Below are 24,746 nucleotides of genomic sequence, written 5' to 3'. Positions count from 1 at the left end.
TACAGAGTACCTACACAGGAGAACCATTAACCAGATTCAAGATTCAAGAGTCAAGATTCAAAGTGTTTATTGTCATGTGTACAGAAGAAATGGCATTTCTCTGTGCAATGAAATTCTTCCTTTGCTGTCCATACACAAATGCCAAGTTAGGTAGGGTTGATGGAACAAGATAAATAAGGATATGTTCATGGATGTTCAGGAGTCTGATAGCAGTGGAGAAGAAGGAGTTGTTGACTCGAGATGTTCTGGATTTCGGACTTCTAAACCTTCATCTCGAGGGCAGACGTGTGGTTTCTGGTGATCTTCTCCACAGCGGGTCAGTTGCTCTCCACAGTGCAGCTGTAGAAGCTGCTGAGGATCTTGACTGACATCCCAAATTTCCTCAGCTTCCTCAGGAAATACAGCCGCTGCTGAGCCTTCTTGACCAGCTGTGTAGTGTTCAGTGACCAGGTGAGGTCCTCAGTGATGTGGACACCCAGGTACCTAAAGCTGCTCACCCTCTCCACTTCACTCTCCTGGATAAACAGCGGCTGGTGAGGCCTCTTCTTCTTCCTCACGTCCACTATCATCTCCTTTGTTTTGTTAGTGTTGAGGGTGAGGTTGTTGTCCTCACACCATGACACCAGACAGGCCACCTCTCTCCTATAAGCCGCTTCATCCCCTCCAGTAATGCGACCGATCACTGCAGTGTCATCCGCGAACTTAAGTATGATGTTCTCTTTGTTGGAGGCGACACAGTCGTGACTGTACAGGGTGCAGAGGATGGGGCTGAGGACGCAACCCTGTGGAACTCCAGTGTTTGTAATAATGCTGACTGAAGTCCTGTTGCTGATCCTGACAGACTGAGGCCTGCCAGTCAAAAAGTTCTGTAGCCAGTCGCAGAGGGTGGGGTGCAGGCTGAGTGCAGACAGTTGCTGATGAGTTCGTAAGGGATGACCGTGTTGAAGGCGGAGCTATAGTCAGCAAAGACTACCCTGATATTTCTCTTAATATCACCACTCTCTCAAAACACTTTGCAATGATTCGAGTAAGTGCAACTGGTCATTTAGTCATTTAGGCAGGTGGCGGGGCTTTTCTTGGGGTGAGGGATGATAGTTGTGGTCTTGAAGCATGTGGGAACGATGCTCTGACTGAGGGAAAGGTCAAAGATGGAGGTGAGAACATCAGCCAGCTCATTCACATGCTCTAAGGGCCCTTCCAGGGATGTTGTCTGGTCCTGATGCTTTGCGGGGGTTGATCTTCCTCAGGATTTTGTGCACTTGGTCTATTGAGACCGCTGGCGGGGGAGACAGTCGGGTAATCTGGGGTTTCTGGGAGGTCTGGAGGGTCTGGGAGATCTGGGAGGTCTGGGAGGTCTCAAAGCGGGTGTAAAACAGGTTGAGATCATCCATCAGCCTGCGTGCAGAGTTGATGGTGTTGGTGGTGGCCCTATACTCTGTGATATGCTGCAGGTCTTGCCACATCCGCCCGGGGCCAGCAGAAGAATGGAAGCCATCCAGCTGCTTTCTCTACTGCCTCTTAGCTGCTGTAATGGCTTTCCTCAGTCCGTACTACGAAGCTTTGTGCTCCATCTCATTGCCTGATCTGAATGCAGCATCCTCCACTTTGATCCAGGGCTTCTGGTTGAGGAACTTTCTGATTTGTGTGGTGGGCACAATATTGTCAACACAGGTGCTGATGTACCCAGTCACATATTCAGCATAGTCCTGTATGTTGACAGAACAGTTCTCCTTAGTGGCTGCAGTTTGAAACACATCCCAATCTGTTTGAGCAAAACAGTCCTGCAAGATGCTCTCAGTTTCTGGGGTTCTCTGGGGATCAAACCAGGAACCTTATTGCTGTGGGAGGACACTGCTGTTGTTTTAAGCCGACAAAATTCTTCCTTAGTAGATTAAAAAACACTGTGGGCCACCACCAATCACAATTTTATCCTGATCCCTATCAGTATCCTTTAAAATACCACCAATACATTTCAATCAGATACATTTTTTACAGCAAAGGTGCACATTATAGGTTAGCTATTTATAGCACCAAATCACAACAACAGTTGCCTCAACCAGCACATTATAGTAAGGTAAAGACCCTACAATAACACAGAGAAAGCCAACGTAATAACATTTTTCAAAACAATGAAATCGTACAATTTATATCCATGAGTCCATGAAATATTTGAAACATCTAATAGTTGGATTAACACCATTCTGATATGGTGTTAAATGTCATTATGAGCATCAAGAAGAAATACTTTTTGTTCAGAAATGATCTTTTAGTTTCTGATTGCCACCCAGCTGCAAAGAACCTTTGTGTGATTTTTGGCAGTGCTTCTATGCAAAGTAAATTCCTCAGTAAGCTGGAGGCTTACCACCCTTCACGTGACTTTGAGAGAGTAATTCAAACCTTTAATACTGCTTGATTAGACTGTTGTAATTCTCTCATTGTTGGGTTTGATCCGTTGTCACTTGTTGGCTGTGGGCTGTATAAAATGCTTGCCTTCTGGTAGGAAAAATAGGACGTGATCATGTCACACCTGTACTGGCATCTTTACATTCCAGGATCCAGTTTAAAAATGAACTTACTTGCTTTTAAGAGTTTGAATGGCCTGGCACCACGCTACTTAACTGAGCTTTTACAGTCCTACACTGCTGCCAAAGCACTGAGGCCTACAAACCATGCAAAATCAGTCTTATGTATGGTGCTTTATAATGCATATAGTGTATTTATTGGTGATTTAATTATTTTTTTTATTGGATATTTAGCATAACCTGTGTAGCACTTTTGTAAAATACAGTATAGAGATAAACTTTGACTTGACTTGCAGCAGGTGCACTTAGTAAACTAGTCCCTGAGTTTCTCTGTACCTAAAAGTGTAAAGCAGAGCTAAAGTTTTTTGTTTGTTTGTTTGTTTTTTAGACAACAACAAAAAAACAAGTGTCTGAAAGCATTAATGAAAAATCAATATATGTAACATTTCTCACAGCTTTGCTAAAGAGTGCAAACAGATGGTGACCTTCCTCTCACTCTCCCTGCCATAAAGTAATTTATATTAGTTGGCCGAGAACACATTGCACACAATAGTTAAGGCGTGGGACTTGTAAGGCGCATGGTTGTGAAATACTGTTCCTGCCCACTAACCTGTATCCTGGTTGCACAGGTAATAGTTTATACATGCAAACACAGACAGAATGAGAAAGAACAATGAACCAGTCAGACAGTGTTTTTATGTATTGAATAATGCTGCTGTCCTCCATTCTGCTCCTTCGTGAAGGCGTTTGTGTGTCGGTTTCATATTTGACTGCATGTAAATATAAGCTGGCGGAAAAAAAACTAAATGCTGCACAACTAAAATAAAAATGGAAAGCATCTTCCACTTTTGCTTTCACTGTGAACCTATTAACCGTATGTACATCTGATTTGTGTCTTGGACGCTGTGTTCTGGCCTTTAGTTTGGATCACTTTTATTAATTTATTTTCCTCTGTTAGATAACTCCTCCACGTCCAGCGCTGAAAACACAGAGATATTGAATAACCACTGTTAACCTTGTCTGCCTCGCTCCTTTTTAGTGACCCTGCCTCTGCGTCAGTATGTGTGTGCATGAGAGAGAGAGAGAAAGAGCGAGCATAATTAACTGACCAATCGCAGAACCCAGAGCTTTGATGCATCACTCTATATAAACTTCAGTCTGTTATTCTTCTGAAGCTTCGGCTGTACAGCTTGTGTTCTGGTCGATCGTACAGTGTCATTATTTGTGTGTCCTCCATCAGTCCACAGTTGCTCTATCTAATTGTTAATTTTAGGTGTATATATTAATATAACATGAATATTACATAGGGTTATTCATAGCATATATGTTAAACGATATATAACATGAGCTACAGGGGGTAGAAATGACTGCATGAACACATATACGTTTGAAATGAAGAGTTGATTGACTGAAAGTCTTACTCAAAGATGAGAACATTTAAGGGTGTCTGTCTGTCGGGTTCAGCATTCATGAATTGACTTTATTATTAAAGGGTTGTTTTTTTTTAAAGCATTTTATCCTTTAACTAGAAACTTAACCAGAGCAGAGAGAAGACAAGAGGTGAAGAGACAGGTGTAAAATGACATGTGACAGAAGTCCTCACTTGGTGTCAAATCAGGGACGTAGCAGCTCAATCCTACAGAAGGTCTGCTATTCCTTTAGATTTGTTAAGCAGTTGCACAGAAGTGATTATATATGAGATCAGTCCCATTAAATTTAATCATGACTGCATGTAACAATCGGTTACTGCATGATCAGGTTTACAAAATCACTTCATTGGTTGTAATTTGTGTTTAAAGTGATTTACTGTTAGTGATGTTATCTGCCCCTTTTTATAAAAGCACAGAATCAGCACGTTTTCACACTCTTGTGATCCTTTTTCTGTCGGACTAAGACAAGCTGCAAGCAATGTCTTAGTTCTGCAATCTTATCAGCAACACAGCAAAACTAATACTTCAGCTAAACTGAAACCTCTTTCAGATTAACTTAAATTAACTCTTAATCCTTAAACATGTTATTAGAAAACAGAAAAACTTGGACTAAACTAAAGGGATGTAATTTTCCTCTTAGGTCTTTGAGATGACGGCACTATAAAAAGGCTTTCAAGCAAACTCTTTTGTCTTTAGTAATGCAAAGGATGTTAGTTGTTTTGTTAAATCTCATGCAATTCATTTTTAAAATCACTTTCCTCTGTATCACCCTGTCATCTCTCACTCTGCTTCACACTGCCAGCCATCTGCTGGAGATTAAAACACTCCCCCAGGCTCACAATTAGGCAATCGAGGGGCTATCATTCCGCCCCAATAGGCTGACAAGGTCGGCGTCATACCAGGAGAGGATACAGAGGCGGCAGCAAGGGACATTTAATCTGACTGATGTCATAAACGTAAACTGTAGTGTGTGATTTGATGTGTATGAGCAGAAATGTACAATTAAGAATGCACCTGTGTTAAAAAAAATAGCCAGATTCTCTGTAGGCGATGACGCTGTTTTATGTTTAGCGCAAAAATATGTTAGAGTTGTCGAACACAAAGTGGAAGTTATAACAAACCACCCTGACATTCAGAGGTCACACTGACAGCTGGAGGTCACTGAGATTTTAGAGTCAATCCTCAGTCTGCCTCAATGTCACAAGTCTAGCAGAACCGGTTAAACTTTACAGTCATTCTCACGTTAAAATAAAAATATCAAGCAATTGAAAACATAACAGAGCTATTTAATGAATGTCGATCCATGGACACTAAACAGTGTTCACATTTTGAAGTAAAAGTCAACTTTTTGCCTTTGAATTGATGTGGAGTTTGAAATTAAGGTAATATTGTTTAAAGTTCTGCTTAACACAATAAAATTGGGTATTTCTCAGACAAAAAATTACCTTGTACTGCTTTCACATTTAGATGCTCTCGATTGTTGTAATAATGACGGAAAACATATTTAAAAGGATTTTATTTTCCTCCTGTAACCATGTTCAATGCAAACAAACATAATTTAGAAGTTTTATTTGTTTTAAATATATTTATATTTTTAAAGATAATCTTAGATACGACCTGTGACTTTACTGAAATGACCGTCACATTCACTCTTGTCCTCCCTACAGGCAATAACTGAGTGTTATTTGACTCTGCACTCATGTCAGTGTGTGTGTGTGTGTGTGTGTGTGTGTGTGTGTGTGTGTGTGTGTGTGTGTGTGTGTGTGTGTGTGTGTGTGTGTGTACTCACAGTGGGATGAACATTACATCTATTGATCCAGCTAATGTGGGGAGGAAAGACTGCAGGCCACAGCAGCTGATCAATATACCTTTAATTACATGGGACACAGAGTGTGTGTTACTGAAAGAGTGGATGTTGGTGGTCCCCCCCCCCCCAAAATCAAGGGACTGCATATATATAAATGCTGTCCCACTGGGGACAGGCTCACAGACTCACACACATTCGACAACATTTTTATTATTTTTCTACTTTTTATTAATCAGCATGCCAGTTTTGCGAAGGACCTGCTGATGGGATGCTGGGACTCCACCTGCGCATAGAGAGAATGAGTGAGTATCTTTATTTTTGTTTGTTTCATTGCTATCAAGAGTGTTTCTTTATGTAGATCATTCCTCTTCTCTTGCCTTTGCACCAACTGTATTTCCTGAAGCTAACAGAGACGCTGATCTCAAATGCCAACACGATCTCTGGCTCCCTCGCCCTCTGGGCCTCTGGTCTGTCTTTTTCTTTCTGGAGAAGGTTGTTCAAGTCAGTATTAGTTAAATTCAGCTCAACAATCTGACTGATTATGCGATGTTTGTCACTTCCTAATTTTTTTTTTACCTCACTGCCTCATGTTTCTTTTGTGCAACAGGTTTTTCCAGCCTGCAGGATTCTTCCTGGTTTGCCAGAAGCTGTGTGATATGTTTGATATTCGGTTGTTCTTGTGCTTTATAATGTCAACTAAATATCAGACATATTCCTACAGAGTCCGGCACTGACTTCTGACCTTGCTTCATCCCTGAAAAAAGGCCTGTGTGACGTGAGACGTTCTGCAAAATAAATATGGCGCCAATGGAAATCTTTACAAGTACATGATTGCAATTCTTAAATAGCAAATTTTTAAAATATATACGTAAATGATTAAGCTTGAGAATGATCTCTTTATACTCTGAATGACGCAAATAAAAAAAATGAGTGAATATCGGCTTCAGCTGTCTGTCCACTCTTTCTCTCAAACACACGCAGGCATGTACACAAGTACACAATTACAATCTTGTTACAAACAGCTGACACAGTAAAGACGTGCATTGTTTGGTTTTTTTTTTTGTTTGTTTTCTCTTTAAACGAGGATCTGACTGCATGGAAACATCCTGCTTCATGAGCAAATAGGCGTTGCTGTCAGTGTTTGTCTTACCAGAGAAGAAGTCAGGTCTTTCACGTCCTCCTCTTTATTCTTCCAATCATTTATTTATTTTTTTTTTACATTTCAACAATTGAAAAAAAAATTAAACAAAATATAAGGACTTTAGGTAATATTCTGGTTCCCCATCTGCTCTCCTGGAGATTTTCTTTTCCCATTTTTTTCTGGTAGGAATGCAAAATGCGAAATTTTATTTTATTTAATGTCTGACTATTAAGTATCTTTTCCCATAAAATGGAATAGAATAGCCTTTATTGTCGTTGTACATAGTATTATCATGCAATTTGACTTCGACAAAGAGTCCACCCACTGCATTCCTCAAAGGACATTTTATTATGCAATATCTTATATGAATAGGCTGGAAGGAATGTGTCAAATGCAAAACTGGTGGAGCCGGTAGGAAAGATGGTTATCTCCTATTTTCATTCTTTCTTTTTTAATTTCTTTTTATATTTTGCAGGTTTTCAATTAGATAATGGACGTGCTCCCTATGAACGAATCATACCGTACTTTGTGATTATTGCTCCCTTCAATTTTTTTAAAGGTAGACTTAACAAACTGACAAACACAATAAAGCAGAGCCCTCGCCCATAACGACCAGCAGAAAAGTTGTTGGATGATAAGTCTATGATGAGACAGTGCACAAAAATTCCAGTCCACTGTGATCAACTGTCACCAATCCCTCAATAAAGTCATGTAAGCTAAATGTCAGTTTTTCCAGTGTGAGAATTCCCATTAACTCAGCATAGCAGTACTTTGCTGTGGGTGCATTCCTGGGACAGGTTTAATAAAATGATTTTCTCTATGACAAACAGAGCTAACACCTCTGTTTACTTTTATTTAAGTACGTGTAAGTGTATTACAATGGATTACATTGACTCTAACTGTTTGTTTTTTTGAACAAAACTTTTCTGACATCAAGACAGATTAGTTCTTATATAGCTCTAACACTCACTCACACACGTACACTGTTCCTATGCTTCAAATCAAATATGACTAGCCAATGGCCGATCAGATGAACGAGGGTTAAAAAAAATCGCAGTGTGTGTGTGCGCGCGCGCATGTGTGTGCGTGTGTGTGTGTGTGAGTGTGTGTGTGTGTCTGTGTGTGTGTGTGTGCACATATGAGCTTATGCTATCACAGGATTCAAGGTGGCTTCTTCAAACACAACCCACAACAAAGAAGAAAAAACATAATGAGCTCAAATTTAATCAGGCGGCCTTCAGATATTGTTAGATGTTGCGTTGTCTCTTGTGTTCCTAAAATAAACCCCACAATGACGCACGCCACACATGAAGAGACTTTTATAAGAAAAATTAGATAAAGTTCACTGAATCATTTGAAATCCTATTTGGACTAATGTTGTTCCCATGATGATTCATTAATTAAAGGACATGAAATTGAATAAAGCAAGTGACATGCTTCAGTGACTTTTAAAATTAGTCATTTGTAAGCAAAAGACAATCAGCCAAGATCTCTGTTTGAAGGCTAAAATATGATATCAGTCCTTAACTATAAAGAAACAAACCTGTCCTTTCATATTACTTCTTTAGCAGCGGGGTCAAAGGTTTATGTTTTTGCTCATGCACACGCATGTAGCTGCTCGTATGTTAGACAATAGTCCAGAGCCTGGTTGTCCTATATAGGGTGTCATCAGCACGATCTACAGATAGAGTCAAATGGCACCCCATGAAACAAATGTTATCTGAAAGAGTGCACACTGTATACTCATGGGCACTGTCTGCAAAGCAGTGCAAGGGGGAATGACAAACACTGCAACAAATGTGCTTGTTGTGTGTGCATATAATGTGTGTGTGGTGTATATGTGCCGTAAACATCTGCTGGTAATTAATGAGTGGGAGGTTTGTGGACACATGGCAACAAAGAAAGTAGAAAGTGAGTGTGTTCTGATAAAAAAAAAGGGGGGGGGGGGGTTGGGGGGAACGTGCTGCTGCGGTATAAATAGAGAGAGACCAGGAGGAGAGAGTGCATCAGTTCAGGAGGGGCACTGAGGAGGAGACGGAGGAAGAAGCAAGAAGAGGGTGGATGACAGAAGGAGGACGCGCAGAGGAGACCTGAGAGACAATACAGCATCAGAACATTTTTATACACAGTGCTGGAAACTTCAACCCGAGTGAGAGCATCAACCTGAGTACTGAGTTGATGAACCTGAGTCAGACTGATGTGTTCATGGTGTTTCTTTAACCTTTGCACTTCTTCTATTTTCAGAAATGGCAAACACAGCAAGTATGCTTCTGGCTCTACTGTCTTTCCTGAGTGCCACTGTTCCATGCTTTTCTGTGTACAGCAGTGGCGAATGCTTCTTCAACACTAAAGGTATCATATATCCTACATATGTAATTAGACACTTCTTTTTTTCTTTTTTCTTTTTTTTTGGTGCTCATACCTAATGTTTTCTGAATGTCTCCATCCACTTAGTCTGTGTGCTGTGGTTGCTCATCAGATGCACATTTTATAACAGGATTGGTTCAAAAGCTTCAGATGCATACTAATGTAATAAGCTACAAAGTATGAAGAGGTTGCAGTTTTCTTTACACAAACATTCAGAGCATCTATACCTGAGAGAAGGTAATTCAGTGAAGTGCAGGAGGGAAAAAGCTGCATTTAAAGTGGTTTTATAGCATTTTTTTTGTTCTTGTGTAGTTAACTTCTAAAACTGCAAAAAAAAAAGTATTTAGCCATTTTTTTAAATATAATTTAATTCTGTGATGAACATTTTTAATATATATACTTATTCTCGTAAATTTTGAATGTAACGGCATGGAATGAGTTTTATTTAATCTTCATCTTCTCTTTCTCATGTTTGTCATTTTTAAGGGACCTGTGAACACATGGGACAGATGTACGGGATAGGAGAAAGCTGGATCACCAGTGACTGCTACCAGTGTGTTTGCATGGAGCCTTTCGGAGTGGGATGCTGTGACCAGTGAGTTTCCTTACACACACACACACACACACACACACACACACACACACACACACACACACACACACACACACACACACACACACACACACACACCAACAAGCACAGACTGTATTTTGATGTGGCTAAACATAACTAAACACTAATCTTTCCTGCAGTGGATCTCAGCCTGTGGACTATCCAGATTGGTGCGAGGTCATCCGTAAGCCAGATTCTTGCACCAGCGTTGCAGTGATGAAAGTCAATCACAAACTGCCGTGCCTCTGGGGACAAGGCCGTCTCAGGACAGCTGCAGGGCAGCCGTGGAAATCTGACAACGATCCCTTATTTTGAATTCAGCAAATAAAACCAAAGATAACAATAGATAAAATGTGATACTTATTAAGAATAACTAAATAAATTATTGGTTTTAGTTTATCATAAACTAGTCAATTTTACACAAAAAAGCAATTACCTCCATATCTGTTTCGCCGTATTATATTAATAATTATATTTGTCATTTTAATATTTTGACGTTTGTTATTGAACTGTCACTTTAAATGTGTTACATGTGTCTGGTTCACCTTTTAAGATCAAATAAAATCTACAATATATCTGATTTATGGCTTTTTCAAATTTGTTACTGTGTCATTATTTTATATAAATATATTTCTTTGTTATTTTTCAAACACTTAACTGTAACCATAGTGTTTATAAACTGCACAATGGCTTCTCTAGCTTTCTAACTGGTATTTAGAGCAAAAGTCGGCAACTGAAGAGAGGTCAGTGTTTTGAAAATATAAAGGATCGCAATGGTTATTTCCACACTTATTCCAGCATTTTATATTTAATTTATTTATTGATTCAAATTCCTAATTTTCTAAGGTACGGTATGGTTGTGGTGTAGAAACAGCTAATGGGAGTCATTATATTTGTGCTTCTATGATCACTGTGGGTCAAGACGAGACACTCTCTGTATATATGCACAGCTAATTTTTTTTTCTTTTATTCTAAATTTTTATCAGATAGTGTTTAAAGTTTTCGAGAGTGAAACGCAGTTTTCGAACTTTTATTTTGAAAGCGCGGCGCATAGTTATGACGACACAGTGGCGAGGGTGAAGCGGTCCGGCGAGTTAATAGTTGTTCTTAACTGTTTGCTGAAAACATTGCTTTATTTCTGAGTTGCGGCTAGTTTTAATATATGCCAAAGCAACAGAGGGCAGTATAATGTGGATACTGACGCCCCAGCAGCAGCCTACAGGTAACATTTCGTGTCATGACGGCGTTTTATAGAAGCTTTATTTATGACGCTGCAGGCCGGGCAAAGTTAGCACCTTGATGATGGAGTTAGCAGCTATCTGAGAAACACTAGATTAAAGCATTTAAAGCATGGTTCACACAGGAGGCATCTGTCTGGTTAGCAGCCCGTTAGGCTGCATGTTTGCTGTGCTGTCATGTGTTTATACTCTGTGTTAATTTAATGTTGCTAAACAGGTTAATGTGTTATCTAAGCATGATGCTTTGGTTCTAAATGAGCTTATGGGAAGTTGAAATTAATGGTAGCAACTATAAACAAGACGTCAAATGATCTGAATTTAAATGTTTCCAGCAGTCAAAGTCAAAAACTCAAACCTTTTTTCTAATTAATGACCTGAATATGTAATTAATACGATTTATGTATGGATTGATTTACAGTAGGAGCACAACTTCTTACACCACAGGTAACCTGTAGGTAGAAGAGGATTTAATCGCTGCTTTGTCAGTCATGTGCTCTATCACATGACCCTCAGTTATTTATACAAAAAACCCAAAACAAAACAAAAAACAGGTTTGTTCTGGGAATTTTGATTTTACCCAGAAAACAAATATCAAAGATATAAAGAATGTGGATCATTTTGCGATAACGTTTTGTTTGTTACAAGATAAAATGTACAATTTTCTTAAAAAATTCCTGGATGCAAAACTTCAAAAGGGGATAACTTTTAAGTTGAAGAAAAGATAAGAAAATCACTAACCTGCCGTCTGTCACTCACAGCTGAGGCCTGCTATCTCCTCTCGGGTAAAGCGTACGTGGTGGGCCGAAAGAATTGTGACATTCTTCTTCCGAGTGACCAGTCTATCAGCAGGGCTCACGCTCACCTAAGTGCTACAGAGCAGGTGAGACAAGGCAGGGAAAGGATCAGGTGGTATGAACAGAGAACAAACAGTTGTAGTGTTTATATACAGTTTATACACACTCAGTGGTAACTTTATTAGGTACACAAGTGAAATCTGTTGCAATCAAATACAGCTGTGCTGTCCTGGGCTTTAAATGTGCATTTTTTACTCCCTTTTACTCATTGTTTGCGGTGTATGTAACAACACAAACCCTGCTACTGCTATGACAACAAGCTTTAATCTTTAAATCTTGCATGCTTTTATTTGATCAAGGCTAGACTAATGTAGATGCTGGTCTTAATGTTTTCCATTGCAGTTTTGCAGCTGTTTCAAAATGCTGCAGCTTGCATTTCAACTGGGAAGAACACACTATCAGTTATTTTTCTGATAGATTTTAAGATTTAATTACTTGTTTTTAAATACTTAAGTGAACACCCTCCTTCACATCATGCTTTTAGAGGCATTTAACGAAGCCCAAATCCAGGGGTTCAAATGTTTCTCAGAGTTTACCCCGTTGTGTCAGATCTGCTGCTTTACCAGCCTGTTTTAAATCTATCCTTAGGGCCTATTCCTAAACTTTAATCCAGCTTGTGCTGAGACATATTTATTATATGTAATGTTAAGGAAGCAAAGACATTTTAGTGACTTTTTTTGTCTTTTTCCTGGTTTACCAGAACATCAGTAAAAATCCTCTTGGTATTCCTTGAAGCACCAGTGAAATATTTGCCTGCATGATGACACTTTGGTGCAGAAGGTGGTGCTGCTGCGCTACTCCTACATTACTAGGCCTGAATGTAGTAAATCATGCCACCACTCAGCTGTAATTGTTGTGCAGTCTAAGAAATTCTCCATTTGGTTTTTACCAAAAGCTATGCAAGCTGTGCTGAGTGATGCACTTGCAAAATAAAACACATATGATGTCATTTTAATTGCAATTTTAAAAAACTGCTACATGCTCACACATTGTTTTGTTCTTCTGAGACTCGCGTGGAGCTCCCACAGTATTTATCAGCTGCCAAATATGGATTGTTTGGCTTGCCAGATCTGTGTGGTTTCTTGTTGCTTGCCTTAAGAAGCTTCTGAATTTGTTTCTTTCTCTTTCTGTTTACTTGATGCCTTTTATTGATACATTCATAAACCTGCTGGACTATAAAACATAAAATTAAATTTTATCTAAAATGATAAAAATGTCTATTAAAGCTTGACTTTCATTACAGTTTAACTTCTGTGCCATTTTATCTCCCTTGGATGTCACCGTGACCTCCCAAAAAGGGTTTTATTCATAATTCAAGAATGCATTAATTATTTCACATTAATATCTAATCAGCAAAGTGATGGAGTCTGGCTCATAGTCAACACATTTGGTCAGATGATGAACGCTGATAGCAATACTGAGACCGATCTTCAGTAAAGACATTGAACATGTGATGATTGCTCTCATGTATTCTGCTTTTTAGACGCTGACTCTGAAAGACACCTCCAAGTATGGTACATTTGTCAACAACCAACAGATTACAACACCGGTGAACCTGAAATCAGGGGATTTAGTGACTTTTGGGGTTTTTCAAAGCAAATTCAGGTATGCAGAAGAGATATGGTTATATTTCTTGAATTTTTACACAATGTCTTAATGCATGCTTGATCATCCAGGTAAGTAAATCCCAAAAGGTTGATTCTGTTCTGGACGTAGCGTTTTCAGTGGGAGAAATGTTTCATGGTCATGAGAATTTGCATATTAATGATCAAGGAACTGACCTCCCAGCCCATTATTCATTCAGTGGTGCTAGTTTCAGTCATTGTGCAATGTACTGTTTATAAGGTTGGGGAAACCTGCAGTCAGCTGAGACTGAAGAGGTCAATTGGATGAGTGATGAAACGTTTCCCCCACTGAAAATGCTACATCCAGATGAACAGAATCAACTTTTTGAGAACTTTTACAAAAGCTAATTTATTTATTTATTTAGGACAGTGGATGTTAATGAACATAAATGTAAAAAAAAAAATTGCATGAATGTAAACATGCCAGATTATAGCCAAAGGCTAATTTCCATCTGTTGTCCTTAAACATAAAAAAATAGACATAATAATTCATAAAAATTCATCATTCATTCATAATGGGGCGACCGTGGCTCAGGGGGTTGGGAATCGCATCTGTAACCGGAAGGTTGCCGGTTCGATCCCTGGGCTCTCTGTCCTGGTCGTTGTGTCCTTGGGCAAGACACTTTACCCTACTTGCCTACTGGTGTTGGCCAGAGGGGCCGATGGCGCGATATGGCAGCCTCGCTTCTGTCAGTCTGCCCCAGGGCAGCTGTGGCTACAACTGTAGCTTGCCTCCACCAGTGTATGAATGTGAGAGTGAATGAATAGTGGTATTGTAAAGCGCTTTGGGTGCCTTGAAAAGCGCTATATAAATCCAATCCATTATTATTATTATTATAATAAAAACTCCATCACCAAACTTACACATACACACCATTCTGTTCCCAAATAAAACATTAAAACTATACAACTCATACATGAGTTGTATAGTTTAGAATTCATACAACTATACAACTCATGTATGAGTTGTATAGTTGTATGAATGTATAGTTGTATGAATTCTAAAAGGATTGTTTTATCTGCGCATGCATACAAAAAATAACAAGCTCAGTTTCAACTTTGGTTAGCTATACTATTATGAGAGCTGTTTTGTCATATTATTTATTATTTGTACTTGTTTGTTGCTGTTCTTACTGTCTTGGCGCAACAGTGACCTCGTTATTTTCTCTTGGATTAATAAAACGTTCTGATTGTGGTTGGTTTATCTCAATCACCGTGTCCTCTTTGTGTTAGTGTGGTTCATCTGCAGCCAGTCGTGTGTTCATCGTGTTTGGACAACGATGGCCAAGCGTCGCTCTCTCAGGCCGTGCTAGCTTTGGGTGGAAAGCTGGTCAGCAGCTGGTCTCAGGACTGCACCCACCTGGTTATGTCTTCTGTTAAAGTTACCATTAAGGTCAGGACCCGACTTTGTACCATCGCTAGCTCCTGTGGCATGTTTGTTCGTTACTTTTTTTGTTTTTGTTTTTTTTCTTAATTAGACCATTTCTGCTCTGCTGTGCTGCTGTCCCATCGTGAAGCCAGAGTTCTTCTCAGAGCTCAGCAGAGCTGTTCAGCAGAAGTTACCGCCTCCTAAAGCCGAGAGGTACAGTACAAACCATTCCCATGGATACACGGCAATGCTGAAGCAGAGCTCAACGCCGTCTTCTCTCTGTGTTTTTTAAGCTTCATTCCTGAGATCGATGAGCCCAGCTTGAATAAAGACGATGTTAATCTTGGAGCGGTTCCACTTCGCAAACAGCTTTACAGTGGCCGGACCTTTATTTTCCTCAGCGCCAAACAGGTTAGTCACCTTTTTTTGATCTAATCACAATATACACTCACCTGCCACTTTATTAGATACACTTATTCAACTACTCTTTAACAAAAACATCTAATCAGACAATAACATTGCAGAAGCTCACTGCATTTAGGCACCAGAATTTGGTGTAAATAACAAGAAAGCATGGATCCATCCATCCTAATATTTAACAAAGACATTAGCGCATACTTCAGTACTTCTTGTGTGGCATTTATGGTTAAGTCCCATTGTGATAAATCGTATATGGATAAATAAATAAAAACACCTGACTGTGCAGATGAGGTGAGTTCTGGTGCACCGCAGGGCATTTTCACATTATGAAACCTCATCAGGGACATAAACTTATCTCTGCTGTTTGGCCTTTTCTCTTATGTGAGATGAATGAGGTTAAAGACCTAATGGATTCATCTTTTTATCTTTTTTGCATGTTTTTCTTTTGACGTGCACACTCTGCTAACTGTGATGTGATATTTTTGTTAACTTTATACAACCTACGTTGCATCCATGCTTTGCATAGCTAACTTTTTGGCTTCAAATTATCATTAGAATGTAAATAAATATGACACCGATCATATTTAGATTGTCTGCTTATCTGCTTTGCTGTGCAGCAGGGATGAAATCTCACAGGAAACTGAAGGCATGCGCACACAATGAAAGCAGAAAACAGTGCTTTTGTTTTCTCTGTAGCTCTGGGTAACTTTCCCCAGGTAGCTGAAGTGCTGGATGCTGGAACAATTGAAATAACTATGGAAACTTCACCATTCAAAAAGAGCTTTTGTCTGAGGAGGCAAAGGAAGTGAAGGTGAAATTCAAAGGAGCCAAAAGCAATCTCTGGGCAGATATTCACTCAAGAGTTTGGCATGAGGGGCATCCTTGCTAAACTGATGTTTCTATGTTTATCTGTAGTTTATTTGTGTATGTGTGTTAATATGCGGCTCTACTGTGCTGTTTCCAGCTGAAGCGCCTTCGTGTGGCAGTGAGTTTTGGAGGTGGCAGGAGTCAGCTGCTGGAGGAGGGCAGCCTGCCTCGTGACCTGCTGGAGTCTCCGCAGAGCTGTGTGGTCGATTTTACAACAGGTGCCTCCCAAACTCTGCTGTCTCCCTCCGCAACAGAGTGGGCAAACTCTGTGAAGAGCATCGTTGAAAGGTTCACACTCCCTTTGTTCTGCAGGGTGTTGATCATTTGTTTGTGTTGACTGAATTATTTCTGAATCTTTCTCCTTTTAACACTGGCACAGAAAAGGCCTTCGAGTCATCACAGAGTCTGAAATCGGTCTGGCTGCCATCTATGCTTCCTGTGAAAAATACTGCAATCCCTCAAGCTCAGACTCAGGTGGCTGACCAAACAAAAAAAACACACAAGAGTTTCTATATTTATTTGTTTTCTTATACGTTTCCTTGGATTGCTTTGTTTCTTTTTTGTGTCTTAGACTCTGTACCAAAAGTGACACCCAGAATCCCAAGCGCCTCGCTGTCACAGAGCGTAGCTGTGGATGAGACCGTGTTACCTGCAGCATCGCAGGACATCACGGCGTATGCAGCGAACACAGAGACATCACAGAGGTTCAGACAAGCACTTACAGACACCATGATGTCCCCGTCAAAAACGTTGCCTTAGTCGTCTTCTTCATCTGAGGTGTTTCAGTTCACTTTTTTGCGTTTTCAGGATGCGGGTTTCTGAGGTCACCGGGGTGACGTCGGTAGGGGAGACGCCTGAGAAGAAGCCGCACCAGTATGCCAGTCAGCTCCGTGTAATCAGCCTCGTGGCTCAGAAAACGACCACTCAGTGTATTGTGGATGAAACAATGAGCTCGTCGCTCACCACTGCAGCAAACGCAGAATCACAGAAGAAGAAGTCTGAATCCAAGCTAGCAGGTAGCTGCATGAGTGAATCAGAAATACAGCGATTGATAGTTTTCTTACATTGTCTGAGCTTAACAGAGGACTAATCCAGCACCCGTGCTGGATTTTTACTCCTCGGCCATAAAAAATGTAGGTATAGGGTTTTGTTGTGGGTGCCGTGAATACGATAACTCGAGAACAACACGATATAGGATTTTGAAATTACTAAAAATCTCAGACGAGTTTAAAACATGGCGCCCTTGACCTCAAGGTCAGTCATCTACCTTGTCAACAGCTATGCATGTTCCAGCCTAATACCTGTTCTGCTAATATCTTTATTTTTAAAAATGAGTGTTTTTCTGTTTCAGGTGAAGACAGTTTTGACATCAGACCACAGCCATCAACTCCTAAGACTAACAGTGGCACCAAGACTTTCCCTCCGAAGAAGTCTCCTCAGAAACCAAAAATCTCTTCACAAGCTTCTCCACAGAAACAGTCGACTCTGACCACTTTCTTTCAGCCAGCCAGCAAGAAAAGGTAAATCTGTGTTTAGGATTGAAAAAGAAAACCCACAGCAGGAAATCACACTGTTTAGATTTTTTTTTTTTTTAAGTTTTGAAGACAAATGTGTGACTGTTTTCTCTCATGGGACCTCAAATTATGACACTTCAGATCTTTGCAAACTAATCTCTGATATACTGAAATAAAGAGGAAGTAGTACCACATGAAAGGAATATTTTTCATATATATATATATATATATATTAAAGAAAAAACATTATCTATTTCTGCCCATCTCTCTCTCTAATTTATCCTCTCATCCAGGCATTTGGAGGACGAGCCCTCGGCTGTCACGTCAGAGCCAAAGCGACCTGCACTAGCATCATCCGTCACTGCTCGGGCACCACACACCCCGGCCATGTCTGAAGAAATCCCCCCACTTACACACAGAGGCCCTGCTACTGTGTCCCAGACTCCACTCGGGTCAGCAGCTGATTTGTTCGCAGGACGGTCAGAGGCTCGCTCAGAGGAACCACAGAGTAGAAAGAGGAAGGAGATGGAAGATGTGATACAGATGGAGGAACTGGAGTCCATTATGTCTGAAGATATGGACTGCTTTGATGAGCAACCCTCAATTAATCAAGGCCAGCAAGCAAAACCTGAGCACAGTTCAGCTAAACAGAAACAAGTTTTAAATACTGCGGAGTCTTCGAGCAAGAGGCAACGTGTCCACCTAGAGAAAAATGGGATAACCAATCAAAGGCCACAGGCAGGTTCGGAGAAAGAATCGAGTTTGCAGAAGAACAGCCAGCGATCTGAACAGCACGCTGTCCGTATTAAGACAGAGCCAGCTGACCCAGCTGACTGCACAACGGCTAATCGTGGGTCGAGTAAACTAGAAGAAATGTCATCAGCCAGTACGAGTAAAGATGTGATTCCTTTTGAAGAAGATGATGTGTCCTTCATTGAGGTGAGGAAAGATGATTTACTGTCTGTAATTCAGTCTGCAGACAACTGAAGCTGAAACTGAAACTACATCAGTATACCCAAGTATAACCCAGCTATGTTTGAGAATGATTATTTCTCAGTTTCCACCTTCTTTTTTTTAGGATTTAGAACTACTCAATGCAGATATTCCTCAGCCTAAAGAAGAGATTAAAAGCCCTCTGAAACCAGTTGTGATCAAACAGGAAGTCCAAGTGAGTTGTTCTCTTTTCCTCCTGAAGACCAAGCTCAGTTTTCTTGCTCATTTCTAGTAGAAGAAATATTTTACGCTTTATATATGTGACTATATTAACAGTGTGTATTTAATGAATCTCAAAGACCTATCAGGTAGGGGTGGGGTAAAAAACAACCTGATACGATGTAGTATCGTGATATTGTATCGATGCAGGGCCAACAAATATCGAGGCTTGAAACTGAAAAATGCCCAACACTTAGCTGGACAATAATAATTCAGAGCTAACTAGTGGTCCAGTCACATGAGTAAAAATCAGACAGCAGATTGATATGGCTGGTTTTAGTGACAGTGATGCTGAAGTGAGATAACTTTATCTTATTGAATAAACCAGATATTGATAAAGTTGAACTTTTAGGAAATAATTTGCTGTTGAAAAGAGGTGATAAATCATAAAAATATCTTATTGCAATACTCGGTATATTACAGCATTTTAGAAATCGCATTGGAGCATGCATGGCCTTTATTTGAAGCTGTCTGTCATCCAGGCGTTGGTAGTTTAGCCTAAGCTTGTCAGGGTCCATACTGCATATAGCCTGAGCACTGTGTTTCTGTTTTAGCTGCTGTTTGATACCATATAAATGTCTTAGAAAGAAGCCTGCCTGACAGAAGTGCGTTGTTGCAGGAGTCAAAGATCGATGAAGACCTTCCTAAGAAGCTGCTGTTGGTGGAGTTTAAATCTCTCACCGTGGCAGCTCCTCCCAAAGCCAAGCAAAATCAGATGCAGGGCAATGGCCACATAAAGAACTTCAAATGTTTCCGCAAGGTCAGCCGGTGATGACTCACACACACACACACACACACACACACACACACACACACACACACACACACACACACACACACACACACACACACACACACAGCAGAGGCTCATTTCAAATGTAAAATAAGTCATTAAATAAATTATTCAGTTAATTCAGTTTTCCATCCAACAATACGTGTCACCCCCTGGGTAAGTTAAAAAAAGACAACTCACATTTCAAGATATGAAGTGAAAGTTTAAAAATAAAAGTTTTTTAATTGTTTTAAGTATTTTTGCATAATCAGTTAATCTTTTTTTTATAAAATTTCCTTTATTTTTAAAGATGTTTTTCTGAGTTTATCAGATGTTCTAATTTGACTTTAAGACCCGACAAAGACCACGTCTGTGGTTTTGTTTTTTTGTTTTTGTCTGTGACACAGAGTCGTGTGCCGGGCTCGGAGGGCTTTCATCACATTATTGGAGGATCTGATCTGCTGGTTCACAACCGGGGCAAGAACTCTGATCTGGATGAATGGTTGAAAGATGCAGCTGAGGTGCTGTCGCCCCTCTTATTTGTTTATTATTTGATTTATGACTTTGAATTGAATGAATTTTTGTCTGTCTCAGGAGGAGCAACAGAGCAGGAGGGACGAGACCATAGGAGATGATCTCTTTAGGTGAGAAATGGGATCTAATAATCTGTAACGAGACCACATGAAGTAGCCTTGTTATTCCTTTACAGTGTCCTTAAAACGCATCTATGCCTTCTGTGCCACGATTCAGCTTTGACAATTTTATTTTGGCCGCTTCTTCGGTTTGTCATACAGATTTAGTATATTGTTAGCTTTGCTTGTTTTTTGTGACCTGATGTCTGACAACAAAAGGGACAGGCCAGCTCACCAGGGTTCTCAAACTTTGGACCTGATCTAAGAGAAACCCGTGTAAAACTCGGAACAAGTCAAACACTAATGTGTTGACTTTTTTTTTTTGCCTGTCCTGTTTGGCTCTTTTGCCATCAGAATTGTTGTCTAAAGGCAAAGAAAGATGCCCAACGGATTTACTTTACCAAATGGACCATCCCAGCCTTGCTGTATTGGTCTATTTGATTCACCTTTGCTTTTATTGTTTATTTTATTTTCATTTGCTGAACACGGGACAGACTTGACTGGGGAAAAGAAAGGGGAGAAAGAGAGAGGGAAAGAAAAAAAGCAGGGAAGAGGGACGGTGATAAAGGGCAAAAAGCAAAAACCAACAAAACAAACAGACAAAAAATACATATATCAATCACCTGGATCACCTGTTGAGAAAGAAAAAAGAGAAAACAAGCAAAGAAAAAGAGAGCAATATAATAAACAACATCATCGCGATGATCTGTGTGAATATAACAGTAAATATTAAATATTATTGTGCAGCACGTAACATCGACAGCACACAGTGTGCTTTGAGGTAGGAGCCAAAAAGGGTGTAGTTTGTGTGTGTGAGCACCCATGTGTACACCTGTGAGCATGGACGCGCTTGTATTTAAAAGGTTCCTTCATGTAATGATCTGCTAGAGGGTGTGGGGGGCCACAGCCCCGTCCTCCTGGGCATGAAGCAGGTATGGAGGAGATCAAGGCTCCAGACATCCAGAGGCCCTCAGAGCACAAGAGACCAAGGAAGACCAACGGAGGGGCAGCCGCGCCACTATCCCAGAAAGAGCTGAGGAGAGTCCCAGATGAGGGGTCACTCAGCAGCTGCGGAGCAGAAGCCAGGGGGGGTTGCAGTCACGTGCCCGTGAGCTCCGCCGGCAGCCAGCTGTGCCTGAGTGACCGAGCCCCAGGCCAAGAGGCCGAGGGCACCCCACCCCCGAAGGGGCCCGAGCGAGCCCCAGGCTCCAGGCCCCGACAAGCAGCCACCTAGGGATGGCTGGTACGATACCAGTACCAAACCAGTACTTTTGAAACGGTGCCGTTGCTTAAACGGTGCTCGAACCGGTGCTTAAAGAATGGAGAACACACACTTTGTCCAAAAACCTCTCATGTTTAGCTGTTTTTTTGTAAAAAGATAACAATTTTAGCCTTTTCTGCAACTAGAGGGCATATATGGTATCACTCTTGGCTGGAAGCAGTGCTTAAACAATGGAAAAAACACAAACTTTGTCCAAAAACCTCTCATGTTTAGCTGTTTCCCTCTTTTTCTTTGGTTATTTTAGCCTTTTTGGCCAGAGTGAAGGGAGCATCTGCCATCAAATAAGAGGACAGCCGCATGTAGCTGTGATGATGTTTGCTAGTTCACCTTACGTGCATTAATGTAATAACGTGGTTAGCCTACTCAACATAAATTACACACGAACAACATTAAGCTACTCACGCAGAGAAGAACGGCTGCTGCCATCATCATCATACGTCATCATTTCTGCTACACTGGCAGGGCTAGGGGCCAGGACTCTCCTCTTCGGGTTTTTGGGGGATGTTGCTAACTCTGGGTCCGATAACAGGCAACCCACCCGCAGTAGATGTGCTCGGTGTGAGGTCTCGCAGCAAGCTATCAAATACGGCGCATTTCTTGGCTTTAAAAAAAACCCCGCTATGCGTCGCCAGGTGTTTCATCAGATTCAAGGTGTTACCTCCTTTGACAGTATCAGCTTAAAGCACTTGTTGCAGGCTGCTGAGTTTGCATCTTTTGCTGTGAACTACAGCCAGACTTTTGACCGCTTTGCCTTGGGCATTTTTAATCTGTAGCTCTGCTCTAAAAGAACGTACGTACCTGGGCCCGCCTACTATCCTTGGAAAGGTAAAATGATTGGCTAGAATTCAAAGTGTATGACATCTCAGGGGGAAAAAGCACCGAAATGTGCACTGCTTTACGGTCTGGTTACTACCGTTTATGTCGGAACCGGTGCCATAATGGCACCGGATACCGGTACCCATCCCTACAGCCACCAGGAGTGAGCCGGTGTGTACCTGGACGCCCATCCCCAGGGCCGTGCAGATCGTAGTAGTTTAAAGGGGCGGGGGGGATGCCTCACATCCTTCACAATGTTATTTGCCTTACTCCATCCATGGTCCCTATAAATGCTTTCTAAGCTTGGTAATGCAATTCCCAACAGCTTACTACCTCGTGCTGCTGTCTTGCCTCAGAATCATTTTCAAACCAACAAATGATACAGCAAGTAAACACAATTTCAGTAAAGGCACAAGAAAACATGTGATGCATTTTAAAATCTGCTTAGAAAGATAAAAGTTTCCTTGAAAACGATGTTCTTTGTTGTGTCTTACTATCCACGAAGAGTCCTGTTTCAGTCTATAGTCGAGCACAACTCAACTCCAGGGAGCTACTCATGTGCATGTTTGTGACCAAACTGGTGGTCCAAATGATGCCAGGAGGATGCCTGGATGTTGCTTTTTAGAGGTTTTCTTGTTGTTGCCTCTCCTGTGCACCTCTTGTTACTTTAATGTACTTTAATGGATTCACACTGGATAATACTTCCTACAAAAAGCTCCAAATCCTTTCCCAGTAATTGTTGACCCCGTTGTCATTCAAGTGAAACCTTCACATCTCTGTCTCTCATAGAAGAGCTGTTTGCTCTCATCCATGACAGCCTGGGAGGTAAAAATACTCCAAAGGTTCTACGAAGCCTCAGCTGCTACACTCAGGAGCACAGGACATAATTAGCCGAGAATTATGGATACGGGGCTTCAGCAGCTCCAGCTTAACCAGTCAGAACCTAGAGATTGTTTCGTCACCACCGTTGCCTGGGTAACGGGTGATGTAAGCCGGCGCTGGTTTTTTTCTTTCTTTGACTAAGCAGAAAAGAGACCGTCTGAGATTGATTTTGTGTGTGTGTGTGTGTCAAGGCTGAGTTGTTTGATCACTGAGTCATGCTCAGTCAGTCATGCGTAGTCAGGGAACAGACTCTGCTGCTAAGAAAACAGTCCAGTACCTTTTTTTTTTTCAACGTCTAAACCAAGTTTCCAGACGTGGTTTATTGGGAGCTTGTTTGCTTTGAGCTGTTCAAACATTGTCCCCGTTTTACAGGGCTAATTTGGGCTGTTTTTTATTGTTTGTTCAAAATGCCTCTTAGGACATTGAGGAGTGATGCATGAGGAATGTTAAAAGCCCGTACTGAGATTGTGTTTTTGTGTGTGTGTCTTTAGGTACAACCCCACCAAACTAAGCAAGAGGAGATGAAATGCCTTCGTTTCAACATCCTCCAGAGGGGATTCATTTCAGAGGTACAGGAAGTATCAGCCCTGTGTGGAAGGACTCTAACTTCATGTATCTCTTTATGTTTGTATTTCATTTGTAAGTCATTGTTTTGGTTGCTGTTCCTGTTCTGTTTTTTGTTTTTTTTAGCTCGTCTAATTAAGCCACTGACAGAGGAAATGTAACCAAAAAAATAGTCGCATGTTCTGAGTTTTTTTTTTCCAGTTTTTATTTGTCAATAATAAAAAACATGGCATACAAAACATTAAAAATGCTTCAGTTGTACAAGAGTGCTTCAAAACTCTACATGCTGAAAGCAGCTTTTCCTTCACTTTGAAGTTTAAGACCCAATGTGTTCCCTGGTTTTAGCAGAACTACAGTAGAAACTCCAGAGAGATTCAAGTGTTACCGTTTCTTGAGCGATCTCTAGAGAGCCGACCTCGCAGGCACTTTACCAGATATGAGACTGTTCAGATAAAGAGTCCTCGTGCCAAGCATTTGTTGGCCTTTCTGTGCAGATAACTAAATCCTACCTGCCCCCACATAATCACAGATAGTGTGGCTTATAAGTTAAGGGTTAATTTGGCATTCAGCATGAATTGTGCAATAACAGAAGTTATTTGTTTTTTTTGTAGTGGGCTACAGTGTGGCAAAAGTAGTCAGGAGACTGCCTTCAAACACAATTTGAAATAATAAGGTTACATAGCTTAAGTTTTTGATTCCTAAGTTACCTTTTGAAATCTGTACAAGTCTGAACAGAAAATATAAATAATCTTGTTGCTTTAGAAGCTATGATCAGGTGTGTCTTACCCTGATGTAACAGCCTCATATTTTTCTCTTTAA

General features: G+C 40.7%; 2 protein-coding genes and 1 long non-coding RNA gene across 3 annotated transcripts; all 3 read left to right on the top strand.

Moving 5' to 3' along the window:
• The first annotated feature begins 5,933 nt into the window (after window positions 1-5,933).
• Window positions 5,934-6,701, top strand: LOC113031737 (uncharacterized). The gene is made up of 3 exons (XR_013912240.1): window positions 5,934-6,061; window positions 6,163-6,260; window positions 6,367-6,701. It is a non-coding gene; the product is annotated as an uncharacterized LOC113031737 (long non-coding RNA).
• A 2,041-nt stretch (window positions 6,702-8,742) lies between these two features.
• On the top strand, window positions 8,743-10,460 carry msmp1 (microseminoprotein, prostate associated 1). The gene is made up of 4 exons (XM_026184092.2): window positions 8,743-9,049; window positions 9,145-9,252; window positions 9,754-9,862; window positions 10,021-10,460. Exons 2-4 carry the CDS (start codon window positions 9,147-9,149, stop codon window positions 10,193-10,195), a joined length of 390 nt encoding a protein of 129 aa, XP_026039877.1. The 5' UTR covers window positions 8,743-9,049; window positions 9,145-9,146; the 3' UTR covers window positions 10,196-10,460.
• A 471-nt stretch (window positions 10,461-10,931) lies between these two features.
• On the top strand, window positions 10,932-24,175 carry nbn (nibrin). Its single transcript, XM_026184042.2, has 17 exons — window positions 10,932-11,102; window positions 11,877-11,998; window positions 13,456-13,577; window positions 14,831-14,990; window positions 15,076-15,179; window positions 15,260-15,377; window positions 16,351-16,541; window positions 16,633-16,727; window positions 16,825-16,957; window positions 17,061-17,269; window positions 17,605-17,773; window positions 18,061-18,706; window positions 18,846-18,935; window positions 19,599-19,739; window positions 20,159-20,272; window positions 20,346-20,395; window positions 23,855-24,175. The coding sequence occupies exons 1-17, from the start codon at window positions 11,069-11,071 to the stop codon at window positions 23,886-23,888; spliced, it is 2,532 nt and encodes an 843-aa protein (XP_026039827.1). The 5' UTR covers window positions 10,932-11,068; the 3' UTR covers window positions 23,889-24,175.
• Window positions 24,176-24,746: the final 571 nt, after the last annotated feature.

Source organism: Astatotilapia calliptera, chromosome 11, assembly GCF_964374335.1.
Source record: "Astatotilapia calliptera chromosome 11, fAstCal68.1, whole genome shotgun sequence".
NCBI classification, from domain to species: domain Eukaryota; kingdom Metazoa; phylum Chordata; class Actinopteri; order Cichliformes; family Cichlidae; genus Astatotilapia; species Astatotilapia calliptera.
The sequence above is the reverse complement of the archived record's forward strand: the minus strand, read 5'-3'. Positions and strand labels throughout refer to the sequence as shown.